Genomic DNA, 25,213 nt, shown 5'->3' with positions numbered 1-25,213 from the left:
CTGATAATATTCGTCAATAGATTGTGACTTGAATCTACTCTACAACTACATTCCTCAGTTGGCTCGAAGTTGATCCATCCATATAGATCGTTCCAATTTGAATAAACTATGTGAGGCCGGCAGAAGTTGAATAGAAATAAAATAATAAGCTAATCTCCAAGACGCCATCAAATTCTGGTTCAACAATCTGTGGGTGTGGCAATCAAAGTTCATGGTGGCAATCAATGACGTGGCTGTTGGTGCTAACAAAACAGCAGCCCTATCTATCTTTGAATGCAAGAGCTGTGTTTTGCCCATCAATATTATAACCTTTCCCTCTCTTTAATTAATTATATGTTTATTTGTTACTTATTTCTTTAATCTAGGCTGGTTTTCTATTCAGGCGTCTTTGTAAGTGTTATCGTCAATTGATCGACATGGTTGCATGATAAATGCTATTATAATGACTCAGATTATATCATGCGTCTACGCACGACTGACAGTAACACAACTCAAGAAAATATAAATAAGTACTTCAAAAACAATAGGTAATATAAAACTTCAGAAACAATGTGAACAGATAATGCCTCAATTCTCCAAGGGATTAATTGCTTCTTAAATATATGTTTGCAACAGTAAGAAAATTGTGAATTATGTTGTTCAACAGCCATTTGGGCTCATATGCCTTCAAATACAACGACATGGGAGTTGACCTTCTTCAATCCAAGATACGGTCTTGAGGGAGGAGATACGGTCATGAGGCACAGAAGCACTCTGGGCTAGCTTTTTGGAGTTTGGGCCTTTGCTTCTCATTGCACTAGGATCCCTCAAAGATTTATGGACTTGGTGTAACAGGAGGAGATCCTCGAACTCCTTTGTCCATGTTCTTACGCAAGCCCAATTACATGTTTTTTGATATATCAACTTTATGTTTAAAACAGTTTACTAATTTATGAGTTCATTAATTCAGGGAAGAATTTATTTATTTTAGTTTCACGTCCTCCTTTCTTATATCTTTCTTGTCACGTGTATTACTTATGTGAATAAATAAGTTGCATAATATGGATATGTTGCCTAAGAATAGGGATTATCTATAAGAGGTTAATGATTAAAACTTATTCTCATAATCCCTTTGAAAATTGTGGGATTATGAGGGATATGTTTTAGTCATCACTTCTTATGAATAGTCCTCCTTCATCTCCAAGTTTAGACAATAATATCCATATTATATATACCATGATTGCACATGAAATGTACCCACTTTGTTAGTCTTGTATACAGGCAGGAGCGGAGGCACGTAGGGACCAGTGCAGTCACTGGCCCCCACTCAACTTTTTTTCTTTCTTTTAAAATGTAATATGTATTGCTGTTATTGAATAATCTATATTAATTAATATATTTATTTTATCACGTGGGCCAGCAGCCAAACCCTGTTTTCCTTTCCACCAAGCGTAAGCCACTTTCTTTCCTTTTTCCAAAGGTTTATGGCTCTTATTATTATATATTTACTCTTCTAAAAAAATTGATAAAATCCTAACCCATTTTTCTCCTTTCTTGGAGATACACAAGCAACAAAGCAGACTTTCTCAATGCACTGCCTGTGAGTTCTTCTCTCAAACTCCATATTAAACTATCAAGTTTTAATTAGGTTAATTTATTCAATTAAAGTTTTTTTAGCAGTTCTCTTTTTTATTTTTTTCTTTCTTTATTTATTTTTAGTTCATAAAATTTTGATTATTTTTTCTTTTTATTGATTTTAATAGATCTTCAATTTATGTATAAATGATTGCTTCGTTGCATATATTGAGAGAGACATTTTCAATAGTATAGATGACGAGATTGTTATGCAATGATTTCAAAATATGAAAACTCGTCAAGAACAATGATGATTATAATGAATACATAATATGACTTTTGATGTCTTGGTATGTTTTGTGAGTTCAAATTTTTTATTGTTTATATTTTGTGAGAGGCCCCCACACATATGAAATTCTGTATTCATGGAGGCTATAATGAGGGGTAAAAGTGAAGGCTGGTAATGAGGGGTTCCTTAATAGTTGTCTGATCTAGTGCGTAGTTATTTTGGACTGCTGGATTGAACCCTCTCATTATAACCCCTCACTATGGTGTATTATTAGAATATCAACCTCTAATTGGCTGATTATTTTGTTGCTTTCATCTGAGGGAGAGGTGTATGGAAGACAACGTCAACTTGGAATTTTGGCATTATTTTAGCACATAGCTTTGTATACCAAACCAAAAGCAAAATACCTTTTTTCTAGAAGGAAAAATGCCGACACTTGGATGCCATTTCTAACGCGACCCCGCCATAAGTCGTTGCCCCATTGTAGACACTTGGATGCAAGTTGAAGCCCGCCAATTTTATGGCCCCTTCTAATGAGGATTGATTCCTAGATAGAAAAGCAAGAAGCTCCCGCTCAACTCATCAGTAATTAAAGTCATAATAATTCCAATTAGATTTTGAATTTTCGAACACTAAACAACCTTTATTCTTAATAATACTTATTACAAATAATTTAAGAGAGATATCATTTTAATTTTTAATAATTCATGACTTGCCATATGGGACTAACTTCATCCGAAATTTTGTTAAAATTTGTCATGTGTCATGCATATTTTCTCTACATCCAAGGGTATTTCAGTAATTTAATACTAATTTAAAAATGAGTAATGTTACACTTACCACATTTTTATCTCACATTTATATACCACATGATGTGACATGTCCATATTATTTGCCACATCAATTAAATCAATGAAGTGTATTTTAATTAAAATAATTACAAAAACAAATATTAGAATAAATCATAAAAGAAAAGAAAATATTAAATAAAGAGTAATGCTACACTTACTACATTATTATTTCACATTTCTATACCACATGATGTGGCATGTCTATATGATATATCAATTAAATGAAGATTAATGTTATATTTACCACATTTTTATCTCATATTTCTGTACCATATGATGTGGCATGTCCATATTATATGTCACATCAATTAAATCAATAAAGTTTATTTTAATTAAGACAATTAGAAAAACAAATATTGGAATAAATCATAAAAGAAAAGAAAATATTAAATAATTTTAATTGACGTGGCTGTCCACCTCAGCTACCACATAAAATGGTATAGGGATGTGGTATACAAATGTGGTAAGAGTAGCATTATTCTTAAATGAATGAAGTGTATTTTAATAAATAAAATTAGAAAAATAGAAACTAATATTTTACATAATGTGGTATGTACACATCAGCCGCCACATCATGTGTTATAAAATTGTGGCATAAAAAATGTGGTAAGACTAGTATTATTCTTAAATAATTTTAATTAATGTAGCTGCCCACTCATCTGCCTACATAAAATGGTATACAAATGTGATTAGAGTAGTGTATTATTCTTTAAGAAAATATAAATAAAACCATAAACATAGAAAATCATTCAAACATGACAATAATTTGTGGATCGCGTGCACTTATGTCAGGCTCCACAATAGTTTGAATAAGAAAATTAATTAATTATTATTTTTTTTTCCCTGCAACGCCTGTAAATGGAAAGCTAGTTTGGTCTTAGTCCTTTTTGTGACAGCACCTAATCTGTTGCTTCCCAAGGACGTTGAATTCAAGTTCAGACCTACCCCCTCAGTTGTCTACCAACAACCACAACCTCTCAAAAAACATACAAATAAGAAGAAAGTAGTTCGCAAGGAAGTTGTAACTCAAGTGATTAAAAACATTTATTTATATATTTTTGAGGTTCTATATCCGATTTCCAAGAGACAATACAACAAATTTAGATCTAGAAAATAACGCAACTCAAAAGCAATAAAAAGACCTAGGACATAGACAATTCGTATTCAACCAACAGAAAACAAAAAAAAAAAAAAAAAAAGCTACATTCAATTTAATTTCCTCTGGATTTTGGATATAAATATTCCAACGACCCCAATTCCTTTTCATTATTAAGGTTTAGGGAAGCTAAAATCAAAATGCTTGAATGTACCAGTGCTGATGAATGTGGCTCACCAACCACCATATTGACTAGAAAAACTATCCTGCAGTCGGGTGTATATATCCCTCTTTCTATATCACTCGTCACATGACTCTAGTGTATGCAAGTTTTTCTTTTTATCGACTCAAGTATATCACTTGTCAAGTGACTACTTAGTCACGTAACTCTAGTATATGTAAATTTTTCACTCTATTGACCCAACCCTAGAGTCAAATCCACATGTGGTAACTTCACAAGTTACAACCCTAGTTTCATAATGGTGTCACTACTTCTCCCTATCTGCATGCAAAAAACATTAACTGTTGACCTAATCCAATTGCTTTTTCACAAGTTGATACAAATTTTGTGGACAAACAACCTTGAGGGATTAAACTGTTAAGTAAACACACTATGTTTTGCAAAACACTAACTAGCTAATGTGTTCTCTATCTTTAACATTACTCAAAAGAAAAAATCATAAGGGTTAATGACCTAAATAGTCCCCTAACTATTGCTCAAATATCATTTTGGTCCACCAATTAAAATTTTCAATTCAAACGTCCTTAAACTTTTTATTTGGTACCAAAACAGTCCCACTATTAATATTACTGTTAAATTGAGAGGTAAAATTGTCTATATAAATTAAAATATTGCCTGAATAATTAAAAATTAGAAACCTATTATAAAACTTAGAAAATTGAAAATTTTGAATCTCACCAACTATAGTCCACTCACCAGCCACATGGCTTCTTCTTCTTCTTCTTCTTCTTCTTCTTTATTTTTTTATTTTTTATAAATGTTGAGATTGACTTAAAAATTAATATAAAAAATTTCAATTATTTAAATTAGTTTATAAAATCAGATAAATACAAAAATAAAATAACAAAAACTAAAAAGAAAAAGAAAAACAACCCACCCCACCCAAATCTAGTCTTCCTCGACCATCCAAAACGCAACCCCTCCCCTTTCCTTACCCAGCACAGATCCTTAATGACTTGATGACCTCACAAAGAGGCTGAATTCCAAAGATTTTGGTTCATTAGATCCCAACAAAAACCATTCTCTTCCTCTGGACTTCCGTCGAACAGCTGGTGGGAACTCAAAGTTGCACCACCAGCAAACAAGGACCTTCAAGCCCATTTCCATGGCTGCCATGGGGTCCGCCATTGCCTCCAGCCCCCTCTAATTCCTACAACGTCATATGCCCTTATCCAAGCAATCTCCCCTAGCCGTCGGATCCAAGCAAAACCGGTCTCTCTATTTTGGTGTTCCCGACTCAACTCGCGGCTTCGATTGCTCCTTCTACGGCAAGCGTGAGGTTCACAACCAAGTGGTTGGCTATGATGGCTGCGAGCGCGACTTTCACCTCACCTGCCCCGGAACGCGCTGCCGCCAAGCTGTGAATTTGGAGGAATAGGTATGTGAGGAGTGTACATGCAGTGGTCGTTTTACAGGAAGATACTCACCTAAAAATACGGTTGTCCCTCGATTTCATGGAATAATACAGACTTTGACGGATGAACCATCTTGGTACAAAATAAAAAGTTTAAGGACGTTTGAATTGAAAATTTTAGTTGGTGGACCAAAATGATATTTGAGCAATAGTTGGGTGACCATTTAGATCATTAACCCAACCCATAATCAAGGACCGAAGGAAAGTTGATGCTTTGCATTTTGCACCCAAATGTAACACTGATCGCCCAACAATGCATCTATTTTTCTTATAGAAAGCCAAATTAAAACGCATTTGTGAACCATGAAATGGTAGCATGGATGCAAGTTCTAATGGAACCCCATGATCCCATTGATTACTGATAACACCGATAATGAGTATTAATTGATTAAGCATTCCTAAAACAAGAAAAAGTAATTCATCTCATATTCAATGTGTATTGACAATGGAAATCCAGAAATGAGAGTAGAAGAAAAGCTGCATAGAGAGAGAGCTGCTTAAATTGAGAATACTGGGCAAAATTCCACATAATTTGATTCAGAAGAGAGTTCATCACTATTGCAAGACAACAACAAGGTTGTGGCAAGTTCTAACTAAACCAACATATCAACCCCATAGATTAATTTTCCCTTCAGGAATAAACATAAGCCGTGCTCCAGGTAAAGCCTATCTAGCTTTCAGCTTCTTTAGTCCCAACCTCCTTAGTTGAAACATTTGATTTGTTGTCACCATTTTCTTCAACCACAGTATCTTGGGTCTCTTGGCCTTCTTTTTTATCTCCTGAGACATCCTGCAGCTGCGGCAATTAATAAAAAGTTATTCAGCTCTTGTAGTAGTTTTTTTGACTCCAAAGACACAGCAATAGGTATGAAAACATACCCCCAAGTTTCTAAGACTAGTAGTAACATCTTCTTGCTGCTGCTGAAGAGTGGTCCTCAGTTCTTGGAATTCCTAGTTTCATTTCAATAAATCAATTTAACACAACATTCACATATGAAAATTAAACTTGGACAAATTTTGCTGGAGCAATACTTACTGATCGAAGCTGATCCACTTCAGTGTTGAGTGATTTCTTAAGTTCCAAAAGCTCCTGCATTAAGGAAGAGAAAATTGCATCAAGAGTTGCACATCTTCAACAATTGCAACAAGAAAGCCATATACTTATGAAAAAGGAATTTTCAGGTCCAAGCAGAAGAGATAATTCAAAATATAACCCTAAACTAATAGAAAGAGAAACCAACCGCTGTGGCTTTTCCAAGTTTCAAAATAGGAAAGAAGGCATTGGTTTATTGACGGGTGTTGTTAACAGTTGAGAAGTTCAAGCATCCCTTCTCTCTCCCTCTCGCTCTTACTCTCATGCGCACACCCACACACACAATCAACATCAACATCATTAGGTAAGATATGGAGGCAGAAAGTGATTAGAAATGCTAATTAGTCAAATCCATACCAAACAACTTAACATTCATTGTGGACCTGTAGACAATCAATAACCTATCTTCAAATTCTATCTCTTAAAGAATCCTTCAGTCAACAACACTTTGATTTGATTTAATGTTCCAATAAAGACTTCGATGAATTAACCCTACAACTAATCATATTACGATCCCATAACTAAGAACTACACAGATCATTGGAAATGCCGACGAACAAGCAACCAAATCTACATTAACCACTCCTATAAGCAAGAACAAATCATCCCACCAAGATGAACTATTAATGACAATGCCGTGTGGCATAGAAAAAGGAACCCAGAAACCCAAATGCGTGCTTTTCAAGCGTGAACAAACACAGTATATAAACACTTACATCACGGTAGACCTTAACTTGAGTGTCCAATTTTGACCTCCAACTTTGCAAATCCTAATTACACCCAAACAAACAGATAAACAAGTAAGCAGTTAGCCACAAATTTAAACTCAGACCCCTTTTTTTTCCTTTTTTTTATAACAAACTAATGAAAAAAAGGAAAGAATGAAGAGAGAAAGTATTGCTGAGTTTCACCTGCTTCAACCCTTGAATTCTGCCAAGCAGCTCAGACCTCGATTCATTCAATTCCTAGCAACAAACACAACATTGTGGGCAAAATTAAAATGAATACCAAACATCTGTTTCCAGTTCCTTGATAATGTTGAACCCAAAGTTAAAATCAGTTTTCTAATTCCCTCTGTAAACATTCTCAGCGCCCAAACAGAATATATCCAGCATAATTTAGAAAATAGTTGTAAAAAATGGAGCAAAACAAGTTACCGCAATTTTGGAGCCAGTGGGGGTCAGATTCTCCTTCGTCTGCAACCACACAAATTTCAAGTTAAAGCATTCATAAAAGCAACACAAAATAAAGAAAATTTTGAAAGAATAGAAAGAGGGGAAGAGGAGCGTACGGATGAGAGTGGAAGAGGAGCGGCAGGGAGAGGCGGGGTTGAGAAATCGGACGAGTTGACGGCCATTTGAGATCAGCAACGATTTCTTGAGTTTGAATTTTGGGGTTTTGGAGTTTCAGTGTGAGATTCAGTGGGATGGGGGGGAGTAACAGCAGAGAGAGAGAGAGAAGTTAAATTTTGAATTTTGAAGTTTTGGAGATGTCAAAGACGATTTGACCGTTTGAGAGAGAGAGAGGGGGTAGAGAGAAAATAGACAGCGGCGACCTGTAAAAAAGAAGAGGGAGGGAGATATTATACGTTGGTGGGCCAGGTAGATAATCAGGTGGGCAACCGCGCCTTTGTATTTTCACTTCACAGAATCCTTCCCGTCTGCCAATACCGGTCCATTATATATTTTATTATTTTCATTTTCGTTTATTTATTTATTATTTGCTTATAGTAAATAAGAAGTAGCATGGCCCAATCTCATGTTAAAGACGCGAATGTGTTCCACGTTTTCTTTAGAAGATGGAAATCTGAGTCTCTTTGGTAAGTCTTCAAATACAACGACGTGAGAGCTGACTGATCTCCTTCAATCCAAGATACAGTCTTGAGGGAGGAGAGACGGGCATGAGGCACAGAAGCATTCTCGGCTACCTTTTTGGAGTTTGGGCCTTTGCTTCTCATTGTACTAGATCCCTCCAACATTTGTGGATTTCGTCTAACAGGAGTTGATCCTCCAACTCCTCTGTCCATCTTCTTACGCAAGCCCAATGACATGTTTTTTCATTTCTCAATTTTATGTTTAAAACAGTTTACTAATTTATAAGTTCATTAATTCAGGGAAGAATTTATGTATATTTTAGTTTCACGTCCTCCTTTCTTTTATCTCTCTCGTCACGTGTATTACGTATGTGAATAAATAACTTCTTTTACTATTGAGAGCTTATTTAATAGGGAGGACTAGATTGGACTAAACTAGACTAGAAAAACACATACATTTCTTGTGCATTCAAGACATAATATAAATATATTGCCTATGAATAGAGACTATCTATAAGAGGTTGATGACTATAACTTATCCTCCATAATTCCTTTGAAAATGGTGGGATTATAAGGGATAAGTTTTAGTCATCACCTCTTATGAATAGTCATCCTTTATTCTCCAAGTTTAGACAATAATATCCATATTATACCTTAATTGCAAATAAAATATAGCCACTTTGCTAGTCTAGTCCACATAAGGCTATAATGAGAGGTAAAATTGAGTGCTTATAATGAGAGGTTTCTTAATAGCTATCCGATCTAGTGCATAATTATTATTCGACTACTAGATTAAATCCCCTCATTATAACCCATCACTTTTACCCCTCATTATAAAAACTCCCATTTAATCTAGTTTAGTCTAATCCAATGGTGGAGCTAGGAATTTAAGTTAGAGGGACACCGTTCTTTTATGACAAATCAACCTAGTTTTTAAGAAATCCGTAATTTTATCACTTTTCTCTATTTTTTTTCTTTATTTTTTGTATGAATAACCTATCACTCTTTTATGATAACAAAATACTTGCAATTCAAAAGAAATTTAGACATGAGAATGAAAGAGAAATAAAGAAAATAGTGGACATTTAAGAATTTGTGAGGAATTTTATAATATTTTTACAATATTACTAACATATAATTGTCTATACAATACTAGCCCATTGGCACATGCGTGGTTTTCTTTTTTCTTTTTTAGAATTAAGAAAAGATAACATGGGTAGTTATGTTCCATAAAAATAGAACTTATTATCTGATTTTAAAAAAAAATTAATAAGAAAAAAAATGTGAATTTATCATATTATTCTCATTTAATTTATAATTTCAATTCTTAATGTTTGAATTAACCAAGAGAATTTTCTGGTATTTTAAATGTTTTCACCATTCCCTACTTTTTGCTTTATATATATATATTTAAGAAGGGGCAGTGCCCACCTTGGGCATGCATTGACTCCCCCAGTAGTCTAATCCTCCCTAACAAACGAGGCAGGAGTGTCCATTGCATGTTCTTTTGAAGTATGAAGCCCAATTTACTTTTATGAATTCATTAGTCCACTGAATGTGCACCAAATAATTTACAATTATAAGAAGGGAATACCACCAAAGATAACGTCAGGTTCCATACTTAGTATTAGTTTTCCAATGATAGTAGAATTAGAATAAAATGATCGATCTTGTCATTTTTAGTGAATTTGGAATATGATTAAAAGAATTAGCTCCCCTGAATTTTTGTTCTTATGAGGGAATTGATCCTACATTCCAAATGTTTATTACTTTATTCTCAAAATCAGTGTAATTGGCCTAAATCCATCTTTCTAATTCAAAGTTAGGCATAGACTAATACTAGATAAGCAAATCCTTCTGTAATTGCTTTATTTTATTCTCTTTCTAGCAAAGTTCTCTCTCTATATATCTCAATAGAAGACAAATTCCCATTGATATCTTCGCAAATCATTCACCCTTTTAAAAACCCAAATACCCAATGAGTTTTTATTGTATTATTATATAAATATAATGGAGAATAGGTTCACTACACAAGCATGAAAAGCCATTGGTAATTTATATTGAAGATACTACTAATTAAATTAAGTGGGATAATCATTTGGAATTACTCACTTTAAGGGGAAAAAAGTGTAAACAAAGATTACTAGGCGCTCCATTTTCCTTTACACTATACATGGTATCCACTTGCCTCTCATTAGGAGAAATCAAAGGCATGTTGCTCTTCGTATAGTACTGCGTATTTCTCGTTATAAAACTCAAATCTCGTTTAATTGCTTAATTACGAAGAAGGAAGAATATACATCTTCTTGACATATCACCGACCTCATTAGACGGTCATCTATAATCGAATTCCAAAGGAATTATGTCCTAAAATCTCCACTTATTCAAATGTTGTGCCTTAAATTCGAATCATGATGTATACATAGTCATAGTTATATGCACTTACGTGAACAAGGAGAGAACACATAAACATGGTGCTTGCTCCAAATTGATTACTCTTTATAGGAGAAAACCAACAAACTGCCTTTATTTGGTGATTAAGAGAGGTCGTTGCTTTTCTTTAAAAGGTGATATACAAATATCTTGCTTAGTTAAATGGAGGACCTGAAAGAAGAAGGAAAAAAGGAAAATTGGCTTTTGTGGAGGACAATCACATGGGCATGTTGATATGTTGTATATGTGTTACAAGAAATAGAGCTTTCCATACTTTATGGAGACTATATATATATATATATATATATATATATATATAAACTTACTGATACTGTGATGATATATAGAGGGTTAAAGCCAAGCAACTATGCATGATGAAAAAAGCTGGTCGGGCTATAGAGATGTTCCCTCAGATAACTTGGAATTCCCAGAAAAAAGTTTGAAGAAAAAATATTCAATTCAGATAACTTGACATTCTCAGTGTTTTCTGTTTTGGGCTACCAAACGTGTTTTTGTCTTATTTTTGTTCTTTGAAAATGAAAACAACCCCTTAAAACGTTACCAAACGAGGCCTTAGATTTGAGAGAATCATAAGGTGGGAATTGGGAAATTTCCTGATCTTGATGCATTCCCTTTGGTTTATTCTTTCGTGGGTGAATTGAAAGTTTCTAGGTTAGGCTTGATGAAACACAAGTAGGAATAACATTCTCGTAAGTTATATCCATAATATTCTCTTGTCAGACTTACGTTGTTAATGAATTTGTTAATGAATTTGAACTACATATATTATGGCAAAAATGATCAATGATTTGTAGATACAAAATTACGACATAAACATATTACGTTGACAATGGTAAAGAGAAATTTCTAGAAGACATTGCTACATCAATGATCTAGAAATAATAAAGGTGATTAATATTTTGAAATTTTCTAGAAGACATTGAATAGTACTTGGGTAAGGAATTTGAAGGAAAAAAAGTACTTAAAAAAATTGGGGTGGTCCAAACTATGAGATTGAGAGGAATATGAAGGAAGATGTGACAAAATTGGAAACCCAATTAAGCAGAGCTCATTGTCATGAGAAGGGAAATGCTGGGTTTGGTCTGGCTGGGGTCTGTGTCACAGGGCCAGGTGGCTGGAGGAGGAAGAAGCAAAAGCTAAGAAGGGAATGATCATGGCGCTGTTGAAAAGAGAATGTGTGTCCTAAAGGGCAACAAACTCCATGCATATATCACACCATCTATCCATTGGTTTGGTTTGGCTGGGTTGGATTAGATTCTGCTGGAATCCATATAACTGCTTTTTTTGAATTTCCTAGCTCCTAATTGTTGTTGGTTACTCCCCCTCAGACACATACCATAGTTTCCTAGCTCCTAGTTGTTGTTGGTTACTCCCCCTCAGACACATACCATAATTTCCTAGCTCTAAGTAGCTAGCCAAAATAGAAAATGCAAATTATAGAGGTCTCTTCATATAATACAAATTAAGATCATGATGATGACATTACCTGATTATCTAATAGATAAAACAAAAATTTGGGGAAGAGACCGGGAGAGAAAACTTACATACACGGGAATGTCACTGTAGTTGTATCCCAATCAATTACACACTATCATATAATAAAAAATTATAAGACATAATTAACTTGAGATACCGACACATTGACATTCCCGAAAATTATTTTATAGCGCATGTGTAACTGGTGAGGCAAGTAGCTAGTCAACAGTTAGGCAGATAACTGCACTGGGGGGCCTGTGGGGGATTCACATTGGTCATCTCTACAGAAAGTGAATTATACTGAACCCCCAAATATACCTCCCAACAACTAGAGTTGAGAATCCTTTTCTTTTTGGTCCCACCCTTCACAGCTCATCAGTCATCTCTCTTTGCCACAACCATTCACATACTCTGGAAAAAGACATTAAACTTTTATAACTCTACAATGCCTTGAGCATCTCAAATTTCCCTCTTACAGAAATTTTATTCCATGACCGTCCAATTCTCCTATATATATATATATTAATTAAAATCCACACTAATTCCCTCTTTTCTTTTATTCAAAGTGATACTTCAAATGAGTAAAGCAAAAACCTTTCATCTACAAGATCTTATATCGCATGGGAATTAGATCATTGTTCAAAGTTGATATATAGTTTTCAAAACTTGTAATCTAAGTCCACTTTTGAAAAACAGAAGCAATATTTGTTCGGAAAGATACGTAATACAAGAGAACATTACTCCTACTATACATATATAATTCGACCTACATCATAAAATAATAAATTCCGTTATTCGCTGTGTTTTTTTAAAATGGATAATAAATTCCGTTATTCGCTTTGTTTTTGAAGATGGAATATATGTGTCACAAAGTAAATTTCATCATCCCCAATTCAAACTATTCCACCTTCCAAGGTATATGATGTGGCATTGGCTAATTGAATTACATCATGCATGCATATGAGACCCTCTCACTCAAAACTCAAAACCATCAACATCAAACTGCCTTTAACCGATGCCCGAGTACAAACATCCGCAGAGATAATCCGTCGGCAGCTTACAAATAGTGATAGCTATATGTGTTTTTTCATGCCCACAATTTAATCCACAAAAAAAATGAAAGTCAAGATCATTTTCTATTAGTCTGCTAGCCAGCTTTCTCGAGAATAACTAGTCTCCATCCTAATATTTTTTCCACAAACAAAACAAAGATTCCCAATGTGGGGTTAAAGCCTTTAAAAAAACAAAAACAAAAAGAAGAAGGGGAAAAAAAAAACCAAGGATTCTCTCCTAGCGGATATATGAGATATGCCCACACACACTTAGATAGGTGATTGATACTGGTCCATGGCTGCATGTCCCAAACACCATGACCCCTATTGTATCCTGGCTAAGACCACCCCAATCAAGTGGGCCCCACCTTACCCCACTATAACCACATCCAAACATGCCCATAATTTTATTTCTCCTCAATTATAAAAATAATAAATTAACCACATCACATTTTCCATCTCATCTCTCTCCTATATATATACACTACATCTCCAGGCTCAATGGCTCATAACAACTCTCTCTCTCTCCTTCTCAGCTCTCTCTCTCTCTCTCTCTCACTCACTACCAGCTTTTTGCCTTCTTACTTAATTAAGCTCTTGATTATCAAACATGTCTGGGGTTTGGGTTTTCAAGAACGGCGTCGTTAGACTCGTGGACGGGGCGGATTCCATGCAGGGCTCCAACGCCAGGCGCAAGGTGCTGGTCCACACCCCAAGTGAGGAAGTGATCAGCTCCTACGCCGTGCTCGAGCGCAAGCTGTTGTCGCTGGGTTGGGAGCGGTACTACGACGACCCAGACCTTCTCCAGTTCCACAAAAGATCCACCGTCCATCTCATCTCTCTCCCCAAGGATTTCAGCAAGTTCAAGTCCATGCACATGTTCGACATCGTTGTTAAAAACCGCAATGTGTTTGAAGTGAGGGACATGTAGTCCTTCCTTGGTACTTGTTACATATAGCCACCCTGCTGCATGTGCTTGGTGATGACTTAATTGTGTGTCAATATATAATTTATGTATGGTTTTTTTTTTTTTTTTTTAAAATTTTATTTGGGGTTCACTTTTGAGTTTTCAGTTTGGTTTAGTTTGGTTTGGTTTGGTTTGATTCGGTTTGGTTTGTAGGTGAAATTTAATTGGGTTTAGTTTAGGGTGCTTACTAGGTGCTCTGGTTATGTACAAATTGAATTTTATAATTAATCAAGGATCATTGTGAAATGAAATTGGGTCTCGATTCTTGATGGGTTTTATTTATTTATTTATTTATTTATTTTAAATGCCCTATTGTTTCCTTGGAAAGAATCAGAAGAGCCAGCAATTTCCATGCCCCTTAATGATAAAATTTTAACTAGAAGAGAAAGAAATTTAAACTAAATGAAAATTATGTTGGTGATGTTCTTTCCTTTCTATAGACAATTTGAAAACATAATAGGTAAGATACACGAATTCTATCTTTCTATAGAATTTATGTTGGAGGATGGTTTGGCTCCTTAAAATTGGAGAAATTTTTATATGTTCCATGTGCATCACATGTAAATTGAGGAGGAGCACATCCTCACAACATATGGGATTTTGACATTTATTAAATTTCAAAAGAAAAAAGGTTAAAGGAATTCGAAAGAAAAAAAAAAGGAATTATTTGACAAGTGTCAAAACTCCATTTGTTTTGAGGAGTTCCTCCTCAGTTTTAAGGAGCCAAATTTTTTCCTAGCTTGGATCCTTAAAATTAAGGATGAGCTTCTCCTGAAAACCAATGGGGTTTTGACAATTGAGAAATTCATCAACAAAAAGGAAAAAAGAAAATTATAAATATATATTTTAAAAAAAAATACACATGTCAAAAACACATTAGTTATAAGAATGAATTCCTCCTCAATTTTAAGGAGCCAGACCTTTTGCTTGGAGAAATGCATGTTGATTAGCATGGACAAGAGAGGGGATGAGGGGGTAATAATATGCCGCCTAATTTGTTTATATATTATTATACGTTTTTTGATAGTATACAATACTAAACTACATAGAAGAAAATAAGAATTAGTGCGGAGCACATCCCTTCTAGGAAATTTGTAGGTTGAATCAACACCAATATAAGAAAGAAAAAAAATAAAATTAAAGGCAAATCAATTGGGCAATATACGAAAAACTAGATCATTAAAAATTAAAAATTAAAAATTAAAAATGGGAATGCGATAAAGTGGATCACGTTTAGGCCAACCATTTGCTTTGCTTACCACCAACGTGGTGCCACCACGTGTGTGACAACTGGCCAGTTCTATCCGCCCAGAGAAAATTAATTGAAATCCCCAAATTACCCTACGCAAATCAAACAAGTGAGAGGCAATTATTGAGTTTTTCCGAGCCCAAAAGTGGAAAAATACAAAGCCATGGACATGCAAGTCAGCAAGTAGCTAATTTGGGGGAGACAAAAATAAGTATTTTCTTGAAATATCGAAACTTTATCTGGGGTTTAGGGAAATTGAAATATTCTTTTACTCGAAACGGAAAATTTTGCCAGAAATGGAATAGAAATTTGTCCAACTCAAGGAGCAAAGAATATATAGGTCATCCGATCCTTCAGGAGAAAATGTTAAAACGAAGAGAGTGATAATTTTGCCTGTGCCAACTCTAACACGACTCTTGAAAGCTCTGGATCATCCTATAAAGCAAGCATCGTTTTGACCTAAGCATATATATAATCCAACATGAAGTGTGTTAGGTGGAGTTTGGTAATCTAAGTAGGAACTCAAAAACTTTAAAAATAAGGAGTTATAAAATTCATGTTTTAAGATTCAAAAATTTGTTTGGTACGCAATTTGAAATTAGTTTCTCAAAGAAAAAAATTCTAGAAATTCAAGTATTTTGGTGATTTTGAGTTATCTTTTAGTTTAGGTTTTCAAAACTAAGTCTACCAAACAGATTTTTTTTTTGAGTTTTGGACTCAAATTCTGTTTTTAAGTTTAGAAAGTTGAATTCAAGTAGTTAGAGCCGAATTTAAGGATGCAAGACAGTTAGAGTTGCTACACACTCATTAATTTTGCTCACCAAATAATGCGATAATTAAATACGGGAAAATCATCTGATAGATAAATTAAATAAACAAATTTGATAAAATCATCTGATAGATAAATTAAATAAACAAATTTGATAAACCTGACATTATTTATGATAGTTCGATACGACACATGGGTCCCTTACTGAAAAAAGTAGGGACAAAGATATTAGGGGACACCAAAAAGTGGTGGAATATATCCTCCTGAGGAGGAGGACCTCGAGCCCTACGTACCCTAATAGGCTATTAATATCGTTCTTCGCAAACTCTAACGCAATTTACTTCTTCCTACTAACATTCTCCTATACATTTCCGAGATATATGGTGGCCATGCATGAATTAATCCAGAGTTTTTGGAGCCATATATCATGCCATTGCCAATTTGCCATGCATGTCCTCCAAGCAACATTTGCTTTAAAGAACGTTATGGAGGAGAGATCTTCTACTATCCAAACCCTAAAACTAAAGTAAGAGAGAGGCACCAAAAACTAGTGTGGATAAGAGGCTTATCAACATGTGACAAAAAGATCGTACGGCCGAGAGCCCATGATGCATGAAGGGTCATGAGAGAGGACAAATTAGAGCTCATCTCTTTTCTCATTCGTATGGCAAAAAGGCCCCATCCCCCATCCCTTGTTTGAATGGGCTAGAATTGACTTTTCATTGAGTGGTCAGTTCCTTCAAATTAATAATGATATGGTCTTCTTCTGATTCCAAAGGGCAACAAAACAAAGTTTAAGTATGAATGAATGAATTGATCGAACGCCAACTGAGAAAAGGATCAATGATAGCTAGCAAGGGAAGGGAGCTCTTTGTTTTCTTCTTTATATCATCCGATTCCTATCCACAAAAGATGGGGAGAGGGATCCTTTCTGTCTTCTTATGTGAGTTCGATTTTGACGGCAATGTCAAAGCTTGTGTCATATCAATGCCATGCAATACTTGTCAAACAGTTTGGAAGAAGATATATATATATATATATACACACATTCAAAGATCATCTCTACAAAAAATCATTTGAATCCGATATCATTTGACCATTCAATTGAGTTATTGAAAATGTTAGACTTTCTTGAAGACCGTGTTCATTGATTTTGTAGGACCCAATTAGATGTCAAACGGTTTTCGATTTGTCTAATTTTTTGTAAGGATGATCTATGAATGAAGACCTAAAAAATAGATGGTTTGAATCATTGGAAAAAAACTGTATGGTACTTAAAGGCGCCCTCAAATAAAATTATTTGAGGATCCTCAATAGAAGATATATATATATATATATATATATATATATATATATATATATCTGAGAGCCAACTGGACTACACACATTGGATATATTATCCTTATGGCAATAAAAGGAATGTTGAAAAATGGAAGCATATGCATTACATATTTGTATTAACTAATATCAACAAACCGACAGTTTGAATTTTGCCTCAACAATTACTCTCACCAATTTTATTTTATTTTTATAAAGAACAAAGAAAAAGAGAAATAATTAACTCATTATCAAGCTCGATCGAACTCAAATGCAAAACGACAAACACACTACATATATTGGTCAACTGACATAACCCACATCTGACTAAGTCGTTTATAATATACACATATATAATTATATATATATATATATATATATAAGTTCCATGGTTTTTTAAGGGGCTCGTTAAGTCTCTCCCCCAATCAAACCCTACTCACCAAAAGGGAAACCTAGCTCTAAAATCACCTTTCTGTGCCAAATTTCCAATTGATTAGGATGTAGTATGAGGGCGAGATGTAGACTTGAGTTCAGTCTCGGCACGCCTTTCGTACTAATATTATAGTTTAGTTTATTTTAATTTTTGTTTCAAAAAAGTTGTGTTCCAGAGTTTGAATTTTCGAGGTCGAGTGTCCTGTTTTTCAAACTTTTGCTTCAGTATATTCTTCTGCTGCGCCTGCCTTAATTTCATGGGACTCTCACTCACTACTTTAAGGTCGGTACATTACAGAAGAAAATGATTAGATAAAGAGTTTAGTGGTTTGGTTGGCAGGCCATGACTTATGGTGCTTCTAAATCATAACCTATAGCTCTACCTATTTGTCTTTATACCTTCGGACGTTTTGTGCTGCCATTCTTTCAAGCTTAAATTTTCTCAAGATGATGATGATGAAAGGAATCGGATGTTTCAGTTGAGTTGAATACTCTAATTAATATTTGTTCGCTTTTAATCAGTCCGTTTCAGTTGAATACTCTAATTAATATTTGTCTGAATACTCTAATTAATATTTGCCCGCTTTTAATTAGTCTCTCACTAGATTGTCATTTTGTTGTCTTTTTTTCTGATAAAAAACTTCGGACCATTTCCGATTATTCTTGCGCATGAGCCATGCTAATCTTTTATGTATCATTCGCCACGCTAATTTTCTATGTATCGTTCCACTATGCTAAACTTCTATGTATCGTTCCAATTTTAACGGATGTCTCAAACAAACCAAACGAACCAAACGTTTTTCATCAACCACATTTATTTGGTTTACCAAACTAGATTGTTTTCCCCAACTCTTTGTAGAACCCTTATGTAAAAGTCACCCGATGTATATTAAAGAATCGGGAAGGAAAAATTCAAGTGTGAATTGAATTGTATAACATTTACACAAAAATTTCTTTTGGAACACACGAGGGATCTTCTGATCTAATCGGTCAACTGAAATTTTGAAAATAAAAATAAAACCAAAACCGCGTTCGCATTGTTGCTGTATTAAAATAAAATCTAGAAACATAACGAACAATTTGATAAAGACCAGAATGTAAGAAATCTCTGTGCATTGTTGAAGCCCATGTATGGTATAATTTGAACGCAATGCTTTGTGCCTAATTATTACTAGTTTGTGCAGTCAAATCCATGACAAATAGAAACCCAGATTACCAAGACCAGAAGTAACAGGATTCCGAAAACGACCAACTTTATCTTCATGTTTTGATACCACATTTTCCTTCTGATTTGTGTCCCCTTACTTCTGTAGTCTTGGGCCTGAAAAGTGCAACAAACAAGGGTGTTCAGTACTCAACTAAGATGTATATGGCAGATAAACGGGCAGGGTTGCTCTCTTGACTCAACTTACCTGAGAACGGAGGGTTTCAGTCTTGTCAACAAGAACAGTCAGGTTTTCCCCTCTATCAATAGCCTGAAAAACATATACGGGAGGAATTAACATGAAATGCAACATCTATTGCCTAGTTTGTAGGATATAATAAATAAACCGATACAGATGAAAGGAACTTTTAAAATGATGAAATGAAGTTAATAAAACAAGGTTGATACATGCAAGATGTTGAATGCCGAAAAAGAAGAGACGCATACAGCATCACCAGGCCTAGTTAAAGGAAAAATGAATTAAAATTTAATGCTAGTAGCATAAGGCAACTTAGTTTATCCCTCCTCTTTAACTAAACACTCAGTTTGCAAATTTACCTCCAAGCAGAGAGAGCATCTTCCAGTTACAGCACCAGATGCTCTGGTCCTTGGATTAAATGGTTTGGTCTAAACAAGTAAATCACTCCAAACTCTACTGCAATATAGTACAAATACAGGGACCTCCCATTTGTTTCTAAGAATTATACTCAAAGTGAATTTTAAATAGTTAACTGAATATCAAATGACAACGCATACAGCACAGCAACATTTACAGCATCACAGAAGCCCCAGTAGCCCCTCTCCAACAATCAATGGAACCTGTGAACTACAAAACCACACTCAAAGAATAGACTAACAAACCAGCAAGATCTCCTTGTCTCACTATATCTTTATGTTCCTTCTTAGTTTGAGATTCCTCTGTTTAAGAGGTTGTGAACTAAATATAAAAAGACTTCTTTTGTTTTTTGCCAGAAAATAAAAAGACTTCTTAACTTGCCTTTAAGTAAAAGCTTGGCATGTATGGGTTGAAACGCAGATCACTCCCTTGCCAAAAGAATAATTGGAAAAGTTAATCTACAAAAGATACTCCGTGTTTTTTTATTGCGAATTGCGATGACTTCCACCAGCCTCAGAAAACCCCAACACCAACAGTACCACACCACCACCATGAATAGATCACATACATTCATGATGAAGCCATTTGACACCACAACTAGTGGGTCACATCTCTCTCAAGTACTTTTCTTTTACAAATAAATGTTAACCGGAAGATTTTGATCCATTGTGACCTCAGAAGTCTAATATAAGTCTGGTTTATACAATATTTCATAGATTTTGAAAAGGCTAAATTCCTCAACTTACTTGATTAAAGATAATTGTAAACACGAATTTCCTGCGACAAATGAGACAAGAACACGTGTACAAAATAATATTTGTATTTATGAAATTTAGGGTTACAATCTCTGTATTGAATCCTCTGATTCGATTTCCAAAATGTGTAAAGAAAATTTGTGTTTGATGCAAGGGTCGTAGAGACTTGATCTTGATCAAACAGGTAGCACAAGGCTTGTTTGGTGTTTGGGATTTTCTAGGGTGGAGGAACCGGCACGTATTTGTTGTGCTTGGTGGCTCTTCCAAAGTGTAGGTGTTTGGGATAATAAAGACAATTTAGTTCTTTGATAACGGCATTACTCTTAATTGTTTGTCTCCATTTTAGTGAGGACCAGTGTGTCTTCTGAGTACAAATGTTGAGGGAGGCCAAATTTTAGAAACAGGGGAGAGGCCAGTGCATGCTAAAAGAAAGTTTCTACTAAAGAAAAGAAAAGTTTGTTGTGGCAACATCACTAATTAGACCTATGTGTATGTTAGCAGATAAAAAAAAAAGTGTGTAGTGTAGATGCAGATGGAAAATTACTAACTAAAAGAAAAATGAAAATATGCACTATAATTGAGAACAGAAACCACGTTTAACTCATCGAGGTTTATTTACCTTGTCAATATTCTCTAACATTATACTTTTAACTTCTGAAACCTGCGCCTTCACTTTCAATAGCTTTTCAATCTCTTCTGCATGATCAATAATATACTTCATGTGCTCTTTCATTATTGGTCTGTAATTTACAAATCCATCTTAGTTGACCACCTGGACAGAAAATTGCCCTCAAAAGCATAGAGATACTTGCATATATTACATAAAGTCTATCTTGAATGAACATACCCGAATTCCTTGTTAAGACTTTTGGCAATAGCCGTATCTGCTTTACCACCCCCATATCTTTTTCTAAAGTCAGCTTTCATTCGTTCCAAAAATGCAATAGATATCTGTTTGCCAACAGAGTCTTTGGCAACCACACAGTACGCTGCAAATTCAATAAAACACTGTATATAAGGTTTGATGCCACATACATTGCCCACTAAAACTTACTGATTGAAAGTGCATTGACTTGGACACACACATAGACGCATACAGAAAACAAAAGAGAATAACAGATTGCAGTACTGATTCGTTAAATACCACTTCAACTAGAAACTAAGAACTAGCACTAACGGTTGCTTCAGAAATAACATAAAGCTTTTATTCTATGAAAGATTTGTATGCAAAGAGTAATGGCATAAAACATCATAAAAACAAACATCTCGCTATTGAAATGGTTCAACCCCAGGACCTGTATGACAAAACTGATGTGCTTGTGCTATGTTTAAATGAATTCACAGGTAATCTCAATTGCCAACTAACACAACCGCACAATGCTAGAACTGAAACTACTTTTCCTTTTTCGTTTGAAGGAGGCCAAAAGTCTAGAGTCGAGATTTGAACTCCCACCATAGATGTGGGGTAATATGTCTTATCAACTAAGCTGTTTATCCCCCACAAACTGATACTCATTTTCATAAGCCTTAATAGATACTTAATTATAGAGAGGTGAGGGGTTCAAAACTCTGTGGAGGATTCATTTATATTCAAGGCTGCATACTAATGGGATGCATGGTGTAATGTGATATATAGGTTCTAGTACTAAACGAACATAAAGTAACGGACTGTGATACGAATCCTGGAGAATATCATATTTGTTTTTCTTCTGTTAAAAGTGAATTAATAATAATTCACAATAGGAGTTGAATTTCCAGAATCTAAACAAGGACGAGCTTATTCGCATTCTTTATTAATCAGATGGTGTTCTTTAAATCAGTACTTCTTCCATCCTTAAACTTCTACAATTACTTGCATAGAATTCCATTCTTTTCAACAATTTAACTAACGCCACATGCCAGAACTCAACTGATTTCTAATCCTACTAAACTGAGCTGAAACACAAACTCTTTTGAAGTGTCGGAAAGCAAAACAACTCAAAAAGTAAACTAAAAATTCGAATTTTTAATCTTTTTTTTTTCCATTTCTCAGCGATCAAACAGCTAAAAAACCAAAATTTATGAGAAGCTCAAACTCAGTTAAAAAAGTTCACTGCTTTTCAAGTTTCAGCAACAAACCAAGCACAACCAGATCATACATACTAAAATTGTACTGTTTAGCACTAGATCCAACTACTTCCACATGCAATTCAAGCTTCCAGAGTGTTTCGTTCTTGGGAACCGAGAGAAAGTAAAATGAAAATGATACAGAGAGATAGAGATCAGCTAGCTAAAGGGTGAGAATTGAATTACGCACCATAGCCATCCTCGACGAGAAAATTGAAGGTGTGGTGATCGCAGCTGTAGGTAAACTTGTTGTTAGAGGACGGCAGTTTCTGAAGGCACTGAGTCGCAATCGCCGGGAAGTTGCCGGTGAACTCAGTGTACTCGGCCAGGATCATTGTGCCCCTGGCCACAAAGCTGTATATGAACGATTCCTGACTCATTTCCCCGCACTGAGTCAGCTCGCTCTCAGCTGGTCGGGAGGGGGAGATCAGAAAGGAGGAAGATGGAAGCAGACAAATTGTAGGCTCTGGTTGGTTTTGTTTCTTTCCAATGAAGTAAGAATTTAGCCTTTGGTTTTACTTTATTTGACTCAGAAAAAAACATATAAAAAAAAGGGACAGGGATTTTGTTTCGGCGCCGGTGTTTAGAGAAAAAAAAAATTATAAAGAGATTAATTTTGGGTGGACCTAAGTCGTAAAGGACCTGTAATTATGTTGTGCTGTTGTTGTCTCGGCATTGACTGGTTTATAGTGGAATCGCGACAATGCCCCTGGTTGGGCTAAAAGTGGAATGTAACACAATTGGCGATCGATGCTTCCAGAGGAGGGTATTATGGGAAAATAAATAAAATGAAAACACAATTGATTTACTAAATTATAAAAAGCCGGCAGCGGCAGCGGGGCAGCCGTGCAATGCACTAGCGCCTTTCTGCTTTTATCTCACCTTTCAAAATTTTATAGCCGTTCGATTATTATTATGGTTGTTTTTATGCGTCTATAAAAGACTGTAATTGTTTATTATTTATAGAGATTTAAGTCTAGCAACTAAAGGGGGCGAAACAACAACAACAAACTTTAGAGTAGCATTGGGCTTTGACAACTTCCTATGCAATCCCATGAAGGCTCGAAGTAATTGGATCATTTGTAAGGAGGATATTGGAAGTATGTGCAGCCCAACTTCAGCCCAACTTCAACCCAATCACGGTTTAGGGCCGCGAATATTTTTTTATGATTACGTTTTGTTCTTGTCTCTTACGTTTGGGTTTTTTCTTTTGCTATCCGTTGTATATTCTAAAGATGCTTATATTGTTTTGAATAAAGCAAATTTTTCAACAACAAAAAACACTAACACAATCATAAATTGGTTCCTTTATCTCACATTAGAGAAAGGTTCTCACTACGTATAGTTAGAACAATATACAATGTTATTTTTTTTAAAAGAAAAATCATTGTATTGGTTGGATTTCATGTGTAGGCCGGTTGTTGAGGGGATGTGTATGACTTCTGTATGAGCAAATAATCATATGCTAAACAAGATGTCTTGTATGATAAAATTTTAAATTTTAAAAAACCAACCATGCGAACCAAATTTCTCTTGATAAAGGGCGGGAGAGGTGCATCGGTAATCAATGGGATCATGGGGTTCCATTAGAACTTGCATCCATGCTACCATTTCATGGTTCACAAATCCTTTTCAATTTGGCTTTCTACAAGAAAAATAGATGCATTGTTGGGCGATCAGTGTTACAATTGGGTGCAAAATGCAAAGCATCAATTTTCCTTCGGTCCTTACTAGATTTCGGTTTTTTCTTTTGAGTAATGTTAAAGATAGAGAACGCATTAACTAATTAGTGTTATGCAAAACATAGCATGTTTACTTAACGGGTAATCCCTCAAGAATATATCTTCTTTTTTCGCCCTCGTAGCATCTTTGGTCAGTTGTTTGTCCACAAAATTTGTATCAACTTGTGAAAAAGCAATTGGGTTAGGTCAACGGTTGTTAATGTTTTTTGCATGCTGATAGGGAGAAGTAGTGACGCCATTATGAAATTGGGGTTGTAACTTGTGAAGTTATCACATGTGGCTTTGACTCTTGCGATGGATTGATAGAGAAAAAAACTTACATACACCGGAGTCACGTGACTGAGTAGTCACTTGACGAGTGATATACTCAAGTCAATAGAAAGAAAAACTTACATATCACGCGACGAGTGATATAAGAGGAAGGATACATACACCCAGTTGCCGGACAGTTTTTCTAGTCAATACTCAATAGGGTGGTTGATGAGCCCCATTCATCAGCACTGGTACATTCAAGCATTTTGATTTTAGCTTCCCTGAAACTTAATAATGAAAAAGAATTGGGGTTGTTGGAATATTTATATCCAAAATCCAAAGGAGGAAATTAAATTGAATGTAGTTTTTTTTGTTTCCTTTTCTTCTGTTGATTGAATACGAATTGTCTATGTCCAAAGTCCATTTATTGCTTTTGAGTTGCGTTATTTTTTTAATCTAAATTTGTTGTAT

At 35.0% G+C, this 25,213-nt stretch overlaps 3 protein-coding genes across 3 annotated transcripts; 1 reads left to right on the top strand and 2 right to left on the bottom strand.

The window, feature by feature from the left end:
- Positions 1-5,911: 5,911 nt before the first annotated feature.
- LOC103322988 (uveal autoantigen with coiled-coil/ankyrin) lies at positions 5,912-8,095 on the bottom strand. The gene is made up of 7 exons (XM_008224946.3): positions 7,830-8,095; positions 7,696-7,734; positions 7,450-7,503; positions 7,255-7,308; positions 6,482-6,535; positions 6,325-6,396; positions 5,912-6,241 (listed from the first exon to the last, which is right to left on the bottom strand). Exons 1-7 carry the CDS (start codon positions 7,893-7,895, stop codon positions 6,116-6,118), a joined length of 465 nt encoding a protein of 154 aa, XP_008223168.2. The 5' UTR covers positions 7,896-8,095; the 3' UTR covers positions 5,912-6,115.
- A 5,737-nt stretch (positions 8,096-13,832) lies between these two features.
- Positions 13,833-14,551, top strand: LOC103322987 (flowering-promoting factor 1-like protein 3). The gene has a single exon (XM_008224945.3). The coding sequence runs from the start codon at positions 13,944-13,946 to the stop codon at positions 14,262-14,264; it is 321 nt and encodes a 106-aa protein (XP_008223167.1). The 5' UTR covers positions 13,833-13,943; the 3' UTR covers positions 14,265-14,551.
- Positions 14,552-18,970: 4,419 nt separating this feature from the next.
- VAMP724 (vesicle-associated membrane protein 724) lies at positions 18,971-23,276 on the bottom strand. The gene is made up of 5 exons (XM_008224944.3): positions 22,939-23,276; positions 21,490-21,631; positions 21,262-21,382; positions 19,480-19,542; positions 18,971-19,388 (listed from the first exon to the last, which is right to left on the bottom strand). The coding sequence occupies exons 1-5, from the start codon at positions 23,126-23,128 to the stop codon at positions 19,239-19,241; spliced, it is 666 nt and encodes a 221-aa protein (XP_008223166.1). The 5' UTR covers positions 23,129-23,276; the 3' UTR covers positions 18,971-19,238.
- Between the last annotated feature and the right edge of the window lie 1,937 nt (positions 23,277-25,213).

Source organism: Prunus mume, linkage group LG2, assembly GCF_029339155.1.
Source record: "Prunus mume cultivar Tortuosa linkage group LG2, ASM2933915v1, whole genome shotgun sequence".
Lineage (NCBI taxonomy): Eukaryota > Viridiplantae > Streptophyta > Magnoliopsida > Rosales > Rosaceae > Prunus > Prunus mume.
The sequence above is the reverse complement of the archived record's forward strand: the minus strand, read 5'-3'. Positions and strand labels throughout refer to the sequence as shown.